The sequence below is a fragment of the Micromesistius poutassou genome (assembly GCF_964030765.1).
Source record: "Micromesistius poutassou genome assembly, chromosome: 9".
Taxonomy (NCBI): Eukaryota; Metazoa; Chordata; class Actinopteri; order Gadiformes; family Gadidae; genus Micromesistius; species Micromesistius poutassou.
In genome coordinates this window covers 19,946,680-19,963,482 of record NC_140279.1, presented here as the reverse complement: position 1 = coordinate 19,963,482, position 16,803 = coordinate 19,946,680, and the positions used below count along the sequence as shown (strand labels likewise).

The following is a 16,803-nucleotide window of genomic DNA, read 5'->3' as shown; positions in this document are numbered from 1 at the left end:
CAGACACACACAGGCAGGCAGCGGGCTGATTATTAAAGGGAGAGTAAAATATGCCGGAGCTATCAGCCACGCGGTAAATGGGGTGAAAGGGGATGGCGATGCAGGGGTCCGTGAGAGGGAAAGGGCCTGGATTTAAATAATATCCGATTTATCTGTAGGTCAGGAAAAATGGCTATTTACCTTTTAATTAAAAAAAAAAATCATTTTCTTCACTCCCCCCACCTCTCCCATAAATGGTTTAGTCCAAATAGATCGCTGATAGCCTGTTGACTGCCACTAGTTGCCCCCCCCCACCCAAGTTAGAGTTAATGTACGGCGCCCCTCTGGGGTCACATCGTTCAAAAATAACCTTGATGTGTAAATTCAGGCGAACGGATGTGTAAACCGTTCCCTCGGATTTCCAATCCGTGCGCATGGATTTGGTTTGTTCTACGCAGCAGGGGTTCCCCATGAGCATTGTGACGGCTTACCGGGCCTACACAGCCTCATGCATGAGTATATAAGACATATAAGCCAAACATTGTGTTTCAGTCAGAGATACATTTATTTTTAACAAGCATTCAAATATCATCATCATTCAAATAACTCAACAACAGGCCTATATTCAAAACAATGTTAAAAAATAACTATTTGGTTTGCAATGAACAGTAATATCTACATTTTACAACATTCATGATATACAGCGATATTCTCTCGGTTGAGTTTATGGACACGATGTAAATCAGTGGTTGGAGTTGCTTCATGTCAAGCACACGAGAAGGCCCTGACATGATTGTAAAGCCTACGTAATAGTAGGCTACAGTCAAATTTGAAAGATAAACCCAACATTCAGTCATTCATACTATAGATGATAAACCCTACATTCAGTCATTTCTACTGTAGGCCTATAGACGCTGGTCTAAGGCCCCGTCCACACGGGCGAAAAGAATCTTTTCCCCTCTGTTTTCCTTTGATGCGTTTCAGGAATATCTCCGTAAAGACGGACTCATTGCGAAAACGCATCGAGCTGTAGAAACGCTGCAGTACATATTCTAGGCCACTGTGTGGCGCTGGTTCTCCACAAAAAAAGTGGAGCGCATCAAGCCTGCACGCATCAAGCCTGTGTGCTGTATACAAAAAGTCGAGGAGGAGAAAGAAGTTGTTACACCTTTTAGATTGAGCAGAAATACTTTTTAATGTACAGTTAGTAATTAAATTTACCAAGGGGCTGTATTTAAAGCTACAAAAATAATACAAATCAAATTAAAAACTAATTCAACGCAACTCTAACGTCCCCAGCTGGTGGGGGGGGCGATGACGTCATCGTTTAAGTTTCAGTCGTCCACACGAATACTAACACAAAACGCATAGGTCAGTTTTTAACTTATCCACCCTGGGACCTGGTTTCATAAAAGTGCCCAAAAACGCCGGATCCGTCTGGTCGGTTGGCGCACAAGGCTTATGCGTTTTCACCAAAAAATCGGTTCCATGTGGACGGGGCCTGAAACAGATAGGCGTTCGCCATCACAATAGTCATGGGGGATCCCTGCTGTGTAGAACAAGCCCAATCCATGCGCACGGGAATCCGAGGAAACAGTTTACAAAACTGTGCACAGATTTATACATCAAGGTATTTTTCTACGATGTGACCCCAGGGGGACTCCGTACAACCTCTAAGTGGTAAAAAGTTTTCACATTTCTCTGACCTTTTGGTATCCCTCTACCTTAGGTCTCGAAAATGTTTGGTGCCTAAATTCCAATAGGGAGCGCTATAACTTCCGCGTGGATAATTTACAATCACAAGGAGGATGTTCCCATTGTGACCTGAACCCCAACATTTATGGAATCTGTACAAAACACATGGAAACACCACCTGGTTAACAAACACCTCACCACTCATAAAAGCTTTATTCAGATGTAATCTTCCTAAAACAATGCTTAGTAGCCAACAAAGGCACATTGGTGTGATTGTTGTACATATTGGCATTACACATGTGACAATCGTATTATGCAAACTTATGGTAGCCTATGCATGTAGAGATATTTAGTAAAAAGCTGACATTCCTGAAGCCCACAATGGCGTTATAAATAGGTCTACCATGGCATCGGCAGGCCCATATAGTCCAGGAATGCTCCGTTGTGCTTCTCTGTCAGGGAACCAATCACGCCTAGCATGCCTTCCACACTTTCTTGGCTGTTAATGTCAGCCTAGGGGATCACAAAAAGTAGAATTGCCAATAATCTGCCCATGGATTTATGTCTCTTTGTCTTTTCTGGTGCCAACATTGAAAATCACTAATGAGACATGTGGATAATGCATAAAGCCCAACAAGCCTTTTGAAGAAACATCCCATCATATTATCAAATGCCTATTTGATTCAAGGTTCACTCACCTCTTCTCCGCCCATCTCGGTTCTCACCCACCCAGGGTGCAGGAGAACAGATAGGATACTATCCTTCTGAAGTTCTAAGGCAGAGCAGGTTGTCAGCATGTTCAAAGCCGCCTGGAACGGGCAGAGAAACAAAGCAATAGGAACTGTGTAGGCTTCATGTACAAGCCGGTGTAGCTAGGGAACCACATCCTAGTCAGCCCCCTCTACCTTGCTGACACGATATGCAACCTCAGGGAACGTGCTGTAGCTCTCCGGAGTAGCAGTCATGGACGCCCCAACACTAGAGAGGTTGACCACGGCTGCTTTGCTGCAGGACATCCCTGGTGTCCCGCTGGCCAAAGCCGCTGCTCGTAGGTGAGGGAGGAACTCCTTCATAATGAGGGGAGGTGATGTAGGAAGAAAATGAGGGAAGACATGACATCTTTATAAAGGGAGAGAATAAATGAAATATTTCATGGAGAATGCTACTAAATTGAATGTAACACATATAATATGATGTTTGCAGAAATATTGGAAAAATAACTTCCTCCCTCCTTCCCTCACTTTAGTGAGGCTCATTGGGCCAACGACGTTGGTGTTGAAGGTAGTTAGCATGTCCTCTGGACTGCTGCTCTGCATAGTGCCATGGAACAGAACCGCTGCGTTGTTGATCAACAGGTTGAGGCCCCCTGGCCCCACCAGAGAGCCCACCCTCTCCGCACACTGTTTTATGCTGCTGAGGTCTGCGACATCTGTCAAAGAGAGAGTTAGAGAGAGAGAGAGAGAGAGAGAGAGAGAGAGAGAGAGAGAGAGAGAGAGAGAGAGAGAGAGAGAGAGAGAGAGAGAGAGAGAGAGAGAGAGAGAGAGACGCTAGAGAATCTGACTGAGACATGTGTCTGAAACTTTGCTGAAAGCTCTTCAAAGGGTTTTGAATAAAGAGGGTCTTAACCTAGTTGGATGACGGTGATCACATCAGGGTGCTTCTTGGCCAACGACTGCAATTCCTAAAGAGCAGAACCACAATGTGATTTCTAAACACTGGAAGAACAAGTAACAATAACTTTTTTCTAGACTCTGAAATGAGAACTGTGTGAGTGGGTTTTGCATGGGTAAGCCAGCTTTCCATATAGGTATGGTTTAGAGTTATACAAACAATGACAATGCAACAAATATATATATACCCTTCCTCTGGGTCCATCCGGATCTCTGCAACCGGCAAACAAACAAAGCAAGGGCGAGGGACCGTCTACCATTTGTTTAACCATCTCCAAGCCCAGGCCTCTGTTAGCTCCCGTTATCAGCACAGTCCGTGGACTGCTCGCCATGGTTTACTCAGGTCTCTACCTCGATGTGGACACTCAGCCTTTGTTGAATCTGAAACCGTTTTGAAAGCTGTGGGCGTAGTTTGTAGTGGCCAGACAATGGAATACCTGTTTGACAACTGGAGTGTGAAGTGTATGATCAAGAGCCCAACCTATCCGATGAACCTGCAGCACAACGTTAGCCGAACTTGCCCTTATGAACCAGCCCCTACACTTGGCTTACTTATTAACTGTGAGAATGCAACAGTAGGTCAGAGGCCCTTCGTCCCTGTGGTTAGGCCTAACAGTACAGTCCAGTTTACAGTCTTTTACCTGCCTGTTTTCAACAGGCAGGTAAAAGATAACCTGAGGGCATTCTCCAAACCAAACCAATCATGCTCTTCCAATTTAACTGGCTACTATTCATGAGATCTGTGTTGAGGCTGAGGGTTGCAGTGGGATTTCCTTTTCATTTATTTTTCCACGGATGCCCATTCAAGGTTAATGCATGTATATAGTGATTTACATTCATTTTGTATTTTTATGTTGAGAGAAACAAAAACCAATCTAATCTGATTCTCACTATTTTCTAAGCGTGCTTCTGAACATTTTGATGCAACACTGCTCTCCAGTGATGTAATAAGTTTTATTTTGTGTGTGACACAAAGATCAAAGCCCAAAATTCATTGACACGATTATGTTGTATATATATTTATTTCACATTTACATACACATGTTCTCTAATTGTGTTACACAAACAAACTTGAGAAAAAAAAGATAAAAATCCAAATAATCAAGTATAGCAAAAATCCCAAAGCTTATCCATTAGGTTCCAAAGGGTAAAAGATACTCAACACATCGTAGGCCACAACAATGGCTAGGCACATATTGCTTTCAAACAATGTTGCACCTTTATGTTGCACAGCTTCCCTTCACGTCACTGTTTGTTTGCTGCTCAACAGAACCGTATGTGGTGTCAATTAACTATGCGGATGAATTTGGAAATCCTGAAAAAGTAAGCTCCCGTGAATAAAACAGCATCTTCAAGTACAGTCCGGTATTGAACAGGTACACTATTCTATGCATACCATATATAATATGTATAATACATGGACATAAGATATATTTACTATACCTACCATATAAACGATATATAATGGACATAAGAACCAACTTGAGTTGTTTGTCATGCCTTCATGGAAGGTGAAAGTAGGACTCCAAACGGCCAAAGACACGGCAAGCTAGTGGCACATTAGAAAACACAGAAGGTAGCGTAGGCCAGGATAAAACTCAGCATCAAAGGCAAGCACCCCACCAGGCGGGGACAAAGGGAAGCATCCTGTTATTTGTGTGCAGTATGAGACGTCCTCTGTGGATTGAAGGCCAAAATGGGTTTTATCTCATGCATACCAGGAAAAGAAAATCTATTCATAAGACTTGCCAAGTAGATCTAATCTAATGTTCACCATTATTGATCATTTACATAGTACAACGCAATTCCTTGTTCAAAGTAATTTGTTACATCTCAGAGAAATATAGCATAAAGTGCAAAGCATGCAACAGACAGACATGCTATGTAAAAGCCGTGTCTTTCTTAAATAGAGCTCGTAAGTCCCGCCCATTCCAGTGGTCCCCATGGGACCTGTGAGATCGTAAAATATGAATGGGTTTCAATGGAGAGATTATTTTCTGGTCCCAGTCTTTATATGCCCCGGATTACACATATGTTGTTTGTGGATTTAAATTATCATTTTTCATGCAAATAAAACTACAATTTATGACGAAGAAGTTTGATAATGTTAGGTTTTGTGTGAGGCCGCTTTGTGAGCTACAGCTCTTCGCTGCTCTCGACGCGAATGATACGTCACCAGTGGTGGACTCGGGGGGGGGGGGGGGGGGGGCAGGGGGGGCAACTGCCTCCATGGTTGAAAAAGCACGCTAAAGTGCCCTCAAGGGTGGCGAAAACGAGAGGAAGTGCCTTATTGGCTGCCCTTTACACGTGCAAAACATTATTGAGTACCCTTTAGGGTGCCCCTCCATACAATCAATTATGATGATGTGCCCTCTAGAGCAAGAGTTTAAAGTCACAATTCTGACTTTAATCTCAGAATTTTGACTTTCTTTTTTTTTTCAGAACTCATTTTTTTTCTTATGTGTGGCCCTAATCCTCTTCCGTATAATCTTAATAAGGATGAGGACTATTTCATCTTACATGATGCATCATAGCTTTTTGCGCGCTGGTGGGACCCCATGTTGTGCAGAATGTGCCCTTTCTATTTTTTTGCCCCTGCCCTTCAAACAGTCTGAGTCCGCCAATGTACGTCACCAACCACACTCTGGTACAGACATGGCGATCTCTCTGCTCCACTTCACTCCACTTTTTTCCAAGGGGAGGATAACAGCATGGAAAGAGGTGAAAACCATTATAATTCGGGGCAGATGGGGAGATTGTCGGTCTTGTCCACGGCAGTCGCAGGGAGCGTGACGTCCCATACATGTAGTCTTTCTCATTGTGTTTTCTCTAACAGCCTTTAACTGAACAATTGCACCATAAACGGCCAAACTCTTGATATGAAAAATCATTATTTAAATCCACAAACAACATATGTGTAATCTGGGGCATATAAAGACAGGGACCAGAAAATAATGACTTTCTCTCCATTGAAACCCATTCATATTTTACCATCTCAGTCCTGTGCCAGTGGCCCGCCCCGGAAGGGGCGGGACTTACGAGCTCTATAAGTTGCTTTCCTCAAAGAAAGGATTACAAATTTACCCCAACCTACGTGACATTATATTTGTCCATTTTATCTTTGTCTCCTATCACAGTGATTTGCATTGAAGAAGGACTTTATAATTATACAAAGTGATGACTAATGTAGAGCACATTCTGCATTCTGTAAGGTAATACATTGGATTATTGTTAAACCTTCTTGCCCTTCTACCATGTCCTAAAAGCTACAGGCTATGAACCAGAAACCTACAAACACAGAAGAGTAGTCTTGGCGTAGTGAAATGGAGCTGAACCTAAGAGGTAGAGGTTGTCTCTCCAGTAGGACAGTGGTACACGTGACTTGAACAGCGTGGAATACAAACTGTTAGAAAGAGCTACAGACTGTGCGGGGCAAATGGTGTGAAGCAGAGTGAAGTGGTGGTAGGAAACAGGTTCAGCAGCATTGGTCCAGTTTCGGGGCCCCGGGGCCTCGACCTATCCTGAAATACAGAGACAAATGAAAATGAAAAGGCCAAACGCTTGATCGTTTTACAGATAAGACCGCCACTGGCACAGGACTACAATTGTAGAGATCTATTATATTATCTACAAGATTTTCTTGTAAATAAATCTCTTCATCAATCGCTAAATGAGGTAACACAAAGGTGATTAGGACTAGGGGCCACTGATGAAAGCCCTTGCATTTGCAGTATTATGAATGTTATGAAATGGTTGGCGAGATTATTAGGAAAAAGTTCTGCGTACTCCCAAAGCCGCCGAAAAGAACGAAACGTAAATCTTCGGGATCGCCATTTTAATATGGAAATATACATTGAAAAGGCAAAATCTTTCGGTACTAAATGTTACCTTCCAATTAGTCACAAACAATTACAATGTCAAGTCAAAGCAGAACTCACATCTCCTAGCTCTCCGGAGGGGGGGCATGTGTAGAATCACACTTGAGTTTCTGCAAAGACAGTGATGGCATTATTAGCATGTTGCCTTAAGGTACTCTCATGAGAAGCAACCTAAACCTTTTTATTATTTAACCTCTATTCTATCAGGAAGTCTAATAAAGATCCAATTCTTCTTTGCAAGAGAGCCCTGAAACAATTATCAAGTATCACAAAAAAGATCAATATCATCATCAAGAAATGCACACATTTTGACAGGTTAAAAGCAAGTAGTATTTTAGGGTTCCTCAAAGGAATGAGTAATGGACGTTTAGATTTAGATTTAGCTGTAGCTTGTCCAGAGGTTAGGTGCATAATACCAGCCTTCCCGTCTTTATGAGGACCTTTTAGAGCCATCCAGTCATGTGATCTAGTGATCTATTGGCACATTTCCACTGCAAGGTGCGGGTCGGTTCAGTCTGCAAAGGTGCGGGTCGCGTTTCCACCTCCAAAAGTGGGCGTGACCCGGACTGAGCCATGATGAGCCGTACTTGTCTCACACATAAACATTATAAAGAGTAGACGCCGCATTGGCTGCTGTACGCAAGAAATGCGGCCGCCATCTTGGACCGGTCATACTCCTATGGCGCATTTCCACCGCCGGGTACGCTTCGGACCCAGCACGCCTCAGCACGCCTCAGCCCAGCAGTGAGGGTGCAGTATAGCCCAGCTCAGTCACGTGGTTCCACCGCCGCCAGTACCCTTATGGTAGGGCGGGGTTTAAGCTGGACGGCGATAGCCACGGCAGCTATGTAAGCATCGTGACCTCATAGTAGCCCGACACAGTGTAGCTGGTTCGACTGCTCACAGGTCTCAAACCTGCCACCTCTCGAACTACAACAACACTACCGGCATGGGAGTCGAACGCTCTTCTAACCACTGAGCTAAAAGCCCAGGCTTCTAACTCAGCGGCTAGAAGCATTCTTAAGGCTAGGGGTGTGTGGATTTACCACGTACTGCCGCCAGCTAGCCCAGGCTAGTTGGCATCCGTTACATATATCAGAATATTCTATTACTGTTAAGCCCACTATGAATATTAAAACAAGCCGGACCATGTGTCCTGTATCATGGCTACATGTATGACCTTTGCAGCAAAAAAACCTGTGTGCCAAATCAGTTTGGCATTCAGTGAGGTATGATTAATTAAATGCGCTGACAGTTCATTGCAGCTGCCAAACGGATCACACTGAGTGGAGCGGTCGACCGCTCCAAGATGGCGGGCCCGCGGCTCGTCAGCCAGTAGGCGGTAGCGGTCGATGCGGCGTCTACTCTTTATTATGTCTATGGTCTCACAGTGCTACTCCGTTGAGGTACTTATGCTGCTATCCATTTGGCCTTTCGTGCTGGTACGCCGACCTGCTCAACGAGAACGACCTGGCTCTTCCCACCTTCAAAGTGTTCCAGTAGTCTTTTGTGTGTGACGAGTGGGAGAATAATGGACGCCTGGAGGTGGCAGCAGTAGTAGCAGGCTAGTCATTGTTGTTAGCAACATTAGGCTCTAACATTAGTGCTGGGTCTGAAGCGTGCCCGCCAGAGGAAATGCGCCATAATGTGTATTTGATTTTAACTGGGTTAAGGCTAATATGGTACGTTACACTGTGGTAGATATTACCCAAGCTTCTGCTTGCTTGCACACAGGGCTTCTACCAGAACTCTTCCAGAGCCTAGCTCTCACATTAAGTCTTTAAAAACTCTCCATTTCCATTGTCCAATGTTTTCTCCGTCACTAAGCTTTCCTTCTTTAGTTTGAGGTTTGACCTCCTGGTCAAACCTTACCTCCAGGATACCTCACCAGGACTCCAGGCCTCCTAGGACCCTACCTTACCAGGACTCCAGGACTCCAGGACCCTACCTTCTGCTGGAGCCGGTAGTGCAGTAGGACCCTACCTTCTGCTGGAGCCGGTAGTGCAGTAGGACCCTACCTTCTGCTGGAGCCGGTAGTGCAGGCCGGCGTCACACAGCCAGGGGTGCTTGAGGGACGCGGTGGCGCTCATCCTCCAGCTCTTGCTCTTCACCAGCAGCCGGGTGATGAAGTCCTTGGCCTCCGCCGACACGTCCAGGAACTCCTCCTCCTCCAGGTTCCACTGGCACGCCAGGATGTTGTTCAGGGTTTCGTTGTCGTCGTCTCCCAGGAACGGAGAGAGTCCGCTCAGCCTGAGGAGGAGCGGGGAGGAGCCGGGGCGGTACAGCGGCAGCACCATGGGTCAACTCCGCTCTGCAACAGCGGCGTCTTTGTCTGCCTGCCTGTCTGCCTGTATGTCTGCCTGTATGTCTGTCTGTCTGCCAGTCTGTCTGCCTGTCTGTCTGTCTGTCTGTCTGTCTGTCTGTCTGTCTGTCTGTCTGCCTCCATCTTCACTGTGTGATTCAGTCTATCTGTGTTTACAAATGTGTGGTTGAAACCATATTTTGTTCATGTGCTGAACTTGTGTGAGTGCGTGTATGTACGTCAATGTACGTGCATGTGCGCGTAAGTGTGTGTGTGTGTGTGTGTGTGTGTGTGTGTGTGTGCATGTGTGTGTGTGCGTGCATGGGAGACTTACAGCATGTAAGTGATGACCCCCAGACTCCACATATCCGTGGGGAATGAAACAAATTCATAGTTGATGACCTCGGGGGCCAGGAACTCAGGGGTACCAAAGTTGACTCTGAGCTTCTCCCTGGGTTTGTACCTGGGCGGACGATCACATGGTCGGATGAGGGGCCACTAGGAACACATGTTATGGTGCGGGAAACAAAATGCGTGTTGCATTTAAATCTTACCTCCTGGCAAGGCCAAAGTCAATGATTTTAATCTTATTTGTTACTCTGCTGACACACAGAATGTTCTCTGGCTGGAAATAAAGAGGGAACATTGAAGCAAAAAGAATACAATGAATGTCAACTGAAATAGAATGGATTATGAAGGAGAACCACACCACCTGTGCCGGTCCATCACACAGCGGAGAGACAGTACAGAGTCCAGACACGATATATATAAAGTGCAATACGTGTGTGTGTGTGTGTGTGTGTGTGTGTGTGTGTGTGTGTGTGTGTGTGTGTGTGTGCTACATGGATTTCTGATGACACTTGTCATACTTCATGTATGAAGTACGAATTTGCCGTTTCATTTTGGGTTATATTCCTAAATTCTTTAACCCTTGAATAATGGTTGACAATTTCTAATGTTTTTGAATAGGTGTCTTCTAAGTCCGTTCAGGTTGGGCATCAGTTCTGTGGTCATTTATGCATAATACATTTAGGACACACACACACACACACACAGCTGACCTTTAGGTCCAGGTGCAGGATGTACATCTTGTGCATGTACTGCAGCCCCTCACAGATCTGCCGTATGAAGAGCACAGTGTCCAGCTCTGTGAGGTTGTAGTTCTCATCGATGATGCGATCAAAAAGCTCCCCACCGTCCACACTAAACACAGAGGGAAGCACGCGTACATCACTTCATCTCCAACTGTGTAATGTTGAGGGAATTCGCCCATATTTTTTATCAGTCAACATGTCTAATAAAACACTGGTCATACACATATATGTAATAATGATTCTATAATAATAATTATACATTTGGTTTTTATAGCGGCTTTCATTAGACCCCAAGGTGCTTTACATGCTGGAGACATGTACATGATTAAGATAAAATTAAATACACTAATAAATAACAATTATTTGCATAATATGTATAGCCACATACACTGGACTTACTATTCCATGACCAGGATGATGTCATGGCGTGACTCATAGGCAGCGTGGAGCTGGATGAGGTTGACGTGGTTCAGCTGATTCATCACCTGGATCTCATTCTTAACCACATCCTGGCGGAACACACGCAATTAAAAAGACACACGCACACACACACACACACACACACAGAAACACACACACAAGACTGGCTTCACAGGCTTTGTATTGGATAACCAGAACATTGAAAGAAGAAGTTGGAAACAAGAGTAGCGACAAGCAGGCAACCGACAGGTGCAGATTGGCGGTGATGTCACAGCCTTTGGGACCAATCAGTGACGGCGATTTGATCTGTTGGAGAATTTGCATGGTTGGCTTTCGGTTGGCTATGCGCCTTTTGAATACCTGAGTGGACGGTGGAGTGGACGGTATGGTGACCACAAAACCTTTCTCAGACGGCTGACCTTATCAAATCTCACAGCTCTCTCGATAGCAATGTGGACGGGGAAACATGACTGACCTCATTGCTGTGCGGTGCTATTTGAGAAAGCCAATCGTTTCTAGGCTAATCCCAGTTCCAGCCACTACTATGTTATAGATGAACCTCTAGGGGGACAGAGCTTGGGCCAGAAACCAAGAACGGAAAGGGCCGGAGTTAGGCCTTTTTCTGTTTTGTTGAGGCGATATTCTACTGAAAACAGAGAAGCTCATTCAACAAGTGGATGAAGCTCACAGAAGGGGATTTTAATACGTGTATTTCCACAGTGGCCTACACAGTGTTCATTTGAAACATTTATAGAAAGTTTATCTAACAACGTTGATCTCCGGAGGAGATGTTTTCAAGGCCAGAACAACAAAACGTTTTTACACTGCCAAATAGGCCCGTCTTATACCCGCCAGGAAGTGGCGGTTCCAGGGGGGGGCCAGGGGGGGCCAGTGCCCCCGTAACTCTGAGTCCGGACCCCCCTGTGGCCCCCCCGAACGAGGAGTCTGCGTAAATGATAAAATGTGTGTATGTGCCCCTCTAACACAAGAGCCGGCCCCATCCCGGCACCGCCATTAAAACTGGTCTAGAACCGCCACTGCCGCCAAGGAAGCCGGCTCCTTGACGAAGGCGGATTTTACCCCCTCGTGCCACGCAGGCAACACAGTGAACTTGCGGGGCGTGCCACGCCGCGACCGCACCGGCTTGGCAGTGTAAGAATGCCTATTGACAAAGGGAAGTGGGAAAAAGCAGAAAACTTCAACTTTAAGCACATTTACCTTCTCTTTCTGGCTCCTGGCTTTAATGATCTTAGCCGCCAGTGTGAGACCAGAGGAATTCTCCATACACTTGTGGACTTGTCCGAATCTTCCCCTTTATTTTAGAAATGAAAGAATGAATGAACAAGTGAGTGCCCAGAGTATGTATTGTTTTGTTTTGTAAGTTATTTTTTGGTTTAAATTCAGTTTAAACCAAAAATTATTTTGCAGAGGGGACCTCAAACAAATAGTAGCCTAGGGGCCAATGCCTTAATCCACCACTGCAGAACCCAGATACTGAGGCCTCACTCTGTGTGTGTGTGTGTGTGTGTGTGTGTGTGTGTGTGTCTCTGCCACACACACCCTCCCAGGACCTCCTCTCTGTTGATGGTGTAGAAGGTGGAGATCTGTTGGGGTTTGGGGGTCACGATGCGGTGGTCAAAGGGGGCCGAGGGTGGGGGGCTGGCGTCTAGGAGGATGAGAATAACGATGAGAATGAAGAGAGGGCAGCGTGGAAAACATCCCCCTTTTGTTCAACACAATTATATGTAGAAATAATTACTTTTTTACCCTTTGCGTCTTTGTGTCGTTTTTTAACTTCCCTGGCAATGTTTATTTATTAGAGCGAGGAAGAGAAAATTTGTGGGAGAAAATGAGGGAGAGACTGAATGCGTACGCGCGAGAGAGAGAATGTGCACTAGAGAGAGAGAGAGAGAGAGAGAGAGAGAGACAGAGAGAGAATGTGCACTAGAGAGAGAGAGAGAGAGAGAGAGAGACAGAGAGAGAATGTGCACTAGAGAGAGAGAGAGAGAGAGAGACAGAGAGAGCGAGAGAGAGACAGAGAGAGAAGTGTTTCTCCAGTAACAGAATGGATGGAAATAGCAGCATGCCACTGTCTCATTATCAGCTCTGCCAGCTGCACAGGCTGACATATGAGTGACGCCGGAGCCAGCATGGTGTTATGTAACCCGATCTGCAGTATGTGTCTCCGGAACAAAAAGTCAAATGTCACCGACTTATAACCAGAGTCATTTTTACAAAGAGAGCCGCCGGCCTGTATCAACTTATGGACAAGCGGCCATGCATGTTGCATTGATTCCAAAGCAGCAGTTGGGCAGGTCAATGTCCTACCGATGGTGTATTCTGTGACGGCGGCCTCTGACCCCTCCGTCCCGTCTCCTTCCACATCTGTGTTCACCTCGTCAGGCCCACAGGCTGCAGACGCCGGGCCCACGCGGCCCTCGTCTCCGCCTCCCTCCGCGGACCCTTCCTCCTCCCTCTGGTCCACGCGGCTTTTCTTCAGGTCCTCCTGCACCGCGTCTTCCTGCGTGACGCGGCGCTTGCTGCAGGCGGCCATCTCTCCCGGCTCCTCAGAGCTGCGCCACACGCGGGCAGAGCGGTGAGCTTCATCACACTGGCCGCGCCCTGGCCTCGTCGCGTCGTAACAGCGGAGTTTACAGTGGAAGGATTCCATTCCATTCTAATGTCCTTTTTATGGCTGCCGCTATAAAACGCTTGATGATGAATGCCTCGCATACACGAAAAGCCACACACACACATACACACACACACACACACATACACAACTACAACAGTGGGGTCAATTACCGAGAATTGAACTGATAATTAACAGTGGATCAAACCACGGACCTTCCTCAAATTCTTCCTCAAAACTTTGGAAACTTTATCAACAACCTGCAACAACGCACAATGATATATTTTATACACCTTTGAATATTAGATTGCGATACAATTACCTTTCCTGAGGCGGGACGGCCGTCTCACTGGTGTGACTGGGAACCACTGGGAGGGCACCCAGTACCTCGTGTGACGCTGAGGTTGCTTTATCCCGGTCGGTCCTCTTCTGCTCCAGTCCAATTGGCTCTTCCAATTTCACCTCCACCTCCGACTCTCCAGAGTCCCTGAACACATCCTCCTCCTCCTCCTCGTCCACCGAGCTCTCCTTCTCTTCGTCACGCTCAGCATTCTGTCGGTTCAGCCTGTCCACCTTCTCCTGGAGTTCAGGCTGACTGAGGGGGGCTGTGTCTGGGGAGAGACAGACCAGAGCACCTCACACTCTCTTTGGTTCCTCTGTATTTCTGTCTGACGTTGGGAGTGATTGTTGATTTGTGATTGTTTCACGTTGGACAGTTTGAACACTGGCTTTTTTGATTCTGTGTAAAAGGTTTTGGGGGCAATTTTTATCAAATGGTGGAAAATGTTGCATGACAGAACAATATTGAATGTAAGATAAACCCTGCTCCCACTTTTCAAATACAGAGTAAAACACAGAAGTTAACTCGATATTTTACGGGAGGCTTTTAAAAGCCCCCGTCATCCCAAATTCAAATGCAATTGCTATTTCTTCAGGGGCAAAGCGCCCGAGCCCGGGTCATTGGGGACTGTGACTGTGGGCAGTACCTCTCTTCTTCAGAGCCTTGGAGGCGCTGGCGCTGAGCTTGGCCTTCTCCTTCTCGTCCTTTGCCTTGTTGTCCTTAGCCTTTGGAAACAGGAGACGTTCATGAGCAGAGATGTTGTTGTTGACACAGTTGTTGACACATAGCAGATTGTGAAGTGTAAAATTGTATCCACTAGTCTCCATACAAGAAAAATACACAAGCTAGGGGAATTGTAAAAAAAATTTACAGCACACATTTTTTTTCAATTTTTTCCGGAAAATAGCGTATTTTGTAGCATATGTTTTGGTCATTGGTAGGAACAGTGTTTTGTTGTAACATTGGTTTCTCACATAAGAAGTTGTGCTGTGTGTAAATCCCATGAGAGGTCACAGAGCTTATCGTGTTCTTTACCAGACCGCTGTGTATAGACATCATTCTGGAATATATTAAACTACAAATATATATTCAGAAAAAATTTAACACAATCACACAGTCTCAACAAAGATTATGTAATGTCATTTGTGTGTAAATGTAAGTGTAAATGTAGACGTAACAGATTAACATTTGACCATTTCGGACATGCAAAATGTCTGTGTATGTGTTGACATGAACACATGAAGACAGATGATTTGACCCATGTCTCCAACATATACAGCAGAACACAAATAAACACTAGCTTAAAATCGTCCTATTCACAAATATTAAAGCGCGAAAAGAGTAACAAAGTGAGTTTCTACCCAAGACAGCAGAACAACAGATCTTGAGTAAGTAAACCAAGACCACTGAAACATCTTCTTCCCATCATTTTCTTTGGAAAAAACTGAGCAGACATGAATCCAATCTCAAGCTCAACCTCAATTTAACCGCGACCAGAATCCAACTCACCTTCTTCCTGGCCCTCTTGCCAGACTGTTTAAACAGCACCTCCACAAGCCTAGATTTCTTCACCACCTCCCCGATGAAGCTGAGCACCTGCTGCATGCCCTCCACCAGCTTCTCCACCCCTTCCAGCTTGAGTGCCTGGCACTCCATCCTCCTGTTGGTCTCCTGCACCATCCCCCGCATGTCCAAACACACTTCCAGCACTTGTGAGTCCTGGGCCCCTTGCCCAGGGCCCTCCGCCCCGGCCGCCCGCAGCGAGGCCAGGTCTTGCCCCTGGTCCCCCAGGCTGTGGGACAGGCCGTCCAGCCGGCTCAGGACCGTGTGCTGCATGTGCAGCAGCTGCTCCATCTGAGAGGTGAGGGAGTCCATGCGACTCTCCACACAGCGCATGGCTGGCCCAGGGGAGGAAGAGGAAGAAGAAGAGGAAGAAGAGGAGGACGACGGGGGGGAGGCGGTACGGACCCTGTCCGATCCAGCTGTGGAGAGCTTCCGTGCCAGCCCTGGTTTGTGACCATGCAGCGGGTTGGGGTCGTAGACCTTTGCTAAGGAGTTGACCAAGCTGGAGCTCATGACTGCTCTGGGAGTCCCAGGGGTGGAGAGCGTTGGCTGATACCTGCTCAGCTGTCCGGAGCCGCCCTGCCCTCACACCGCTGCCAGGGGCGATCCCCTCAGCACAGGAGGAAGATCCTCTGCGTCGATGTTTAACTCCAGCCACAAACGAATAGACTTCTTTCAAAGTCTTTGTCAAGTTTTAAACAGGCCAAAGCGAAGCGACAACAGACACCATGTTACGGAACAAAGCTTCGGGCAGCAGCCAGGGAGTCAGAAGGACGGGAGGAAAGCAGCCCATCAGGCAGAGCTATAGGTCGACTGTGAGCCATTCAGGGGAGAGCTTCAAGAATAGCATGAGGGTGGAGGGGGGGGTCCTCTAAATAAAAGCACAGCCCCCCTTTGGACGTCACTGTGGGGGGCCTCTGATAAGAGCTAATGGCTGGAGTGTGCAATCAGGGACTGAAAGGAGTTGGGCGGGGAGGGCAACGCTGTAGAGGATTGTTGTGTGACATTTGAGAAGCTCTGGAGGCTTTTCAGCAAAGTGCCAGAATCCTGGGAATTTGCCATTGAAATATGACCCAGTTAAGCGCAAGTCTGAAGATGTATTAAACATATAGATATGGATCTAAATTGATGGATAGACAATAAACATAAACTAACTACTACTACTCATACTGACTCTGATAAAAGAACACACAAAGGGAAGGGTTGTATGTATAGATCGTCATCCCTCTG

At 46.2% G+C, this 16,803-nt stretch overlaps 2 protein-coding genes across 3 annotated transcripts; both read right to left on the bottom strand.

Moving 5' to 3' along the window:
* Positions 1-1,876: 1,876 nt before the first annotated feature.
* LOC311352703 (uncharacterized protein) lies at positions 1,877-3,752 on the bottom strand. 2 transcript variants are annotated; one of them, XM_084472502.1, is made up of 6 exons: positions 3,533-3,752; positions 3,301-3,355; positions 2,856-3,103; positions 2,580-2,741; positions 2,373-2,483; positions 1,877-2,187 (listed from the first exon to the last, which is right to left on the bottom strand). In XM_084472502.1, exons 1-6 carry the CDS (start codon positions 3,674-3,676, stop codon positions 2,074-2,076), a joined length of 834 nt encoding a protein of 277 aa, XP_084328628.1. In that variant the 5' UTR covers positions 3,677-3,752; the 3' UTR covers positions 1,877-2,073. The 2 variants fall into 2 exon arrangements, with proteins under 2 accessions (XP_084328628.1, XP_084328627.1); XM_084472501.1 differs by having other exon boundaries at positions 2,916-3,103.
* A 608-nt stretch (positions 3,753-4,360) lies between these two features.
* On the bottom strand, positions 4,361-16,200 carry mylk4b (myosin light chain kinase family, member 4b). The gene is made up of 13 exons (XM_084472974.1): positions 15,520-16,200; positions 14,657-14,735; positions 13,993-14,281; positions 13,367-13,611; positions 12,599-12,704; positions 12,257-12,350; positions 11,018-11,127; positions 10,586-10,727; positions 10,079-10,149; positions 9,859-9,987; positions 9,241-9,472; positions 7,283-7,332; positions 4,361-6,865 (listed from the first exon to the last, which is right to left on the bottom strand). Exons 1-12 carry the CDS (start codon positions 16,084-16,086, stop codon positions 7,288-7,290), a joined length of 2,109 nt encoding a protein of 702 aa, XP_084329100.1. The 5' UTR covers positions 16,087-16,200; the 3' UTR covers positions 4,361-6,865; positions 7,283-7,287.
* Positions 16,201-16,803: the final 603 nt, after the last annotated feature.

What these genes read in the sequence shown, in the direction of transcription:
- mylk4b (XM_084472974.1), bottom strand. Translation starts at nt 16,086, where the DNA reads ATGAGCTCCAGCTTGGTCAACTCCTTAGCAAAGGTCTACGACCCCAAC. An exon ending in CGTCACAGAATACACCATCG is followed by an intron (nt 12,705 to 13,366) that starts GTAGGACATTGA and finishes TCATCCTCCTAG; the next exon opens with ACGCCAGCCCCCCACCCTCG. An exon ending in GACTTTGGCCTTGCCAGGAG is followed by an intron (nt 9,988 to 10,078) that starts GTAAGATTTAAA and finishes TCGTCCGCCCAG; the next exon opens with GTACAAACCCAGGGAGAAGC.
- LOC311352703 (XM_084472502.1), bottom strand. Translation starts at nt 3,676, where the DNA reads ATGGCGAGCAGTCCACGGACTGTGCTGATAACGGGAGCTAACAGAGGC. An exon ending in GATCACCGTCATCCAACTAG is followed by an intron (nt 3,104 to 3,300) that starts GTTAAGACCCTC and finishes TCTCTTTGACAG; the next exon opens with ATGTCGCAGACCTCAGCAGC. An exon ending in CCGAGATGGGCGGAGAAGAG is followed by an intron (nt 2,188 to 2,372) that starts GTGAGTGAACCT and finishes GTGATCCCCTAG; the next exon opens with GCTGACATTAACAGCCAAGA.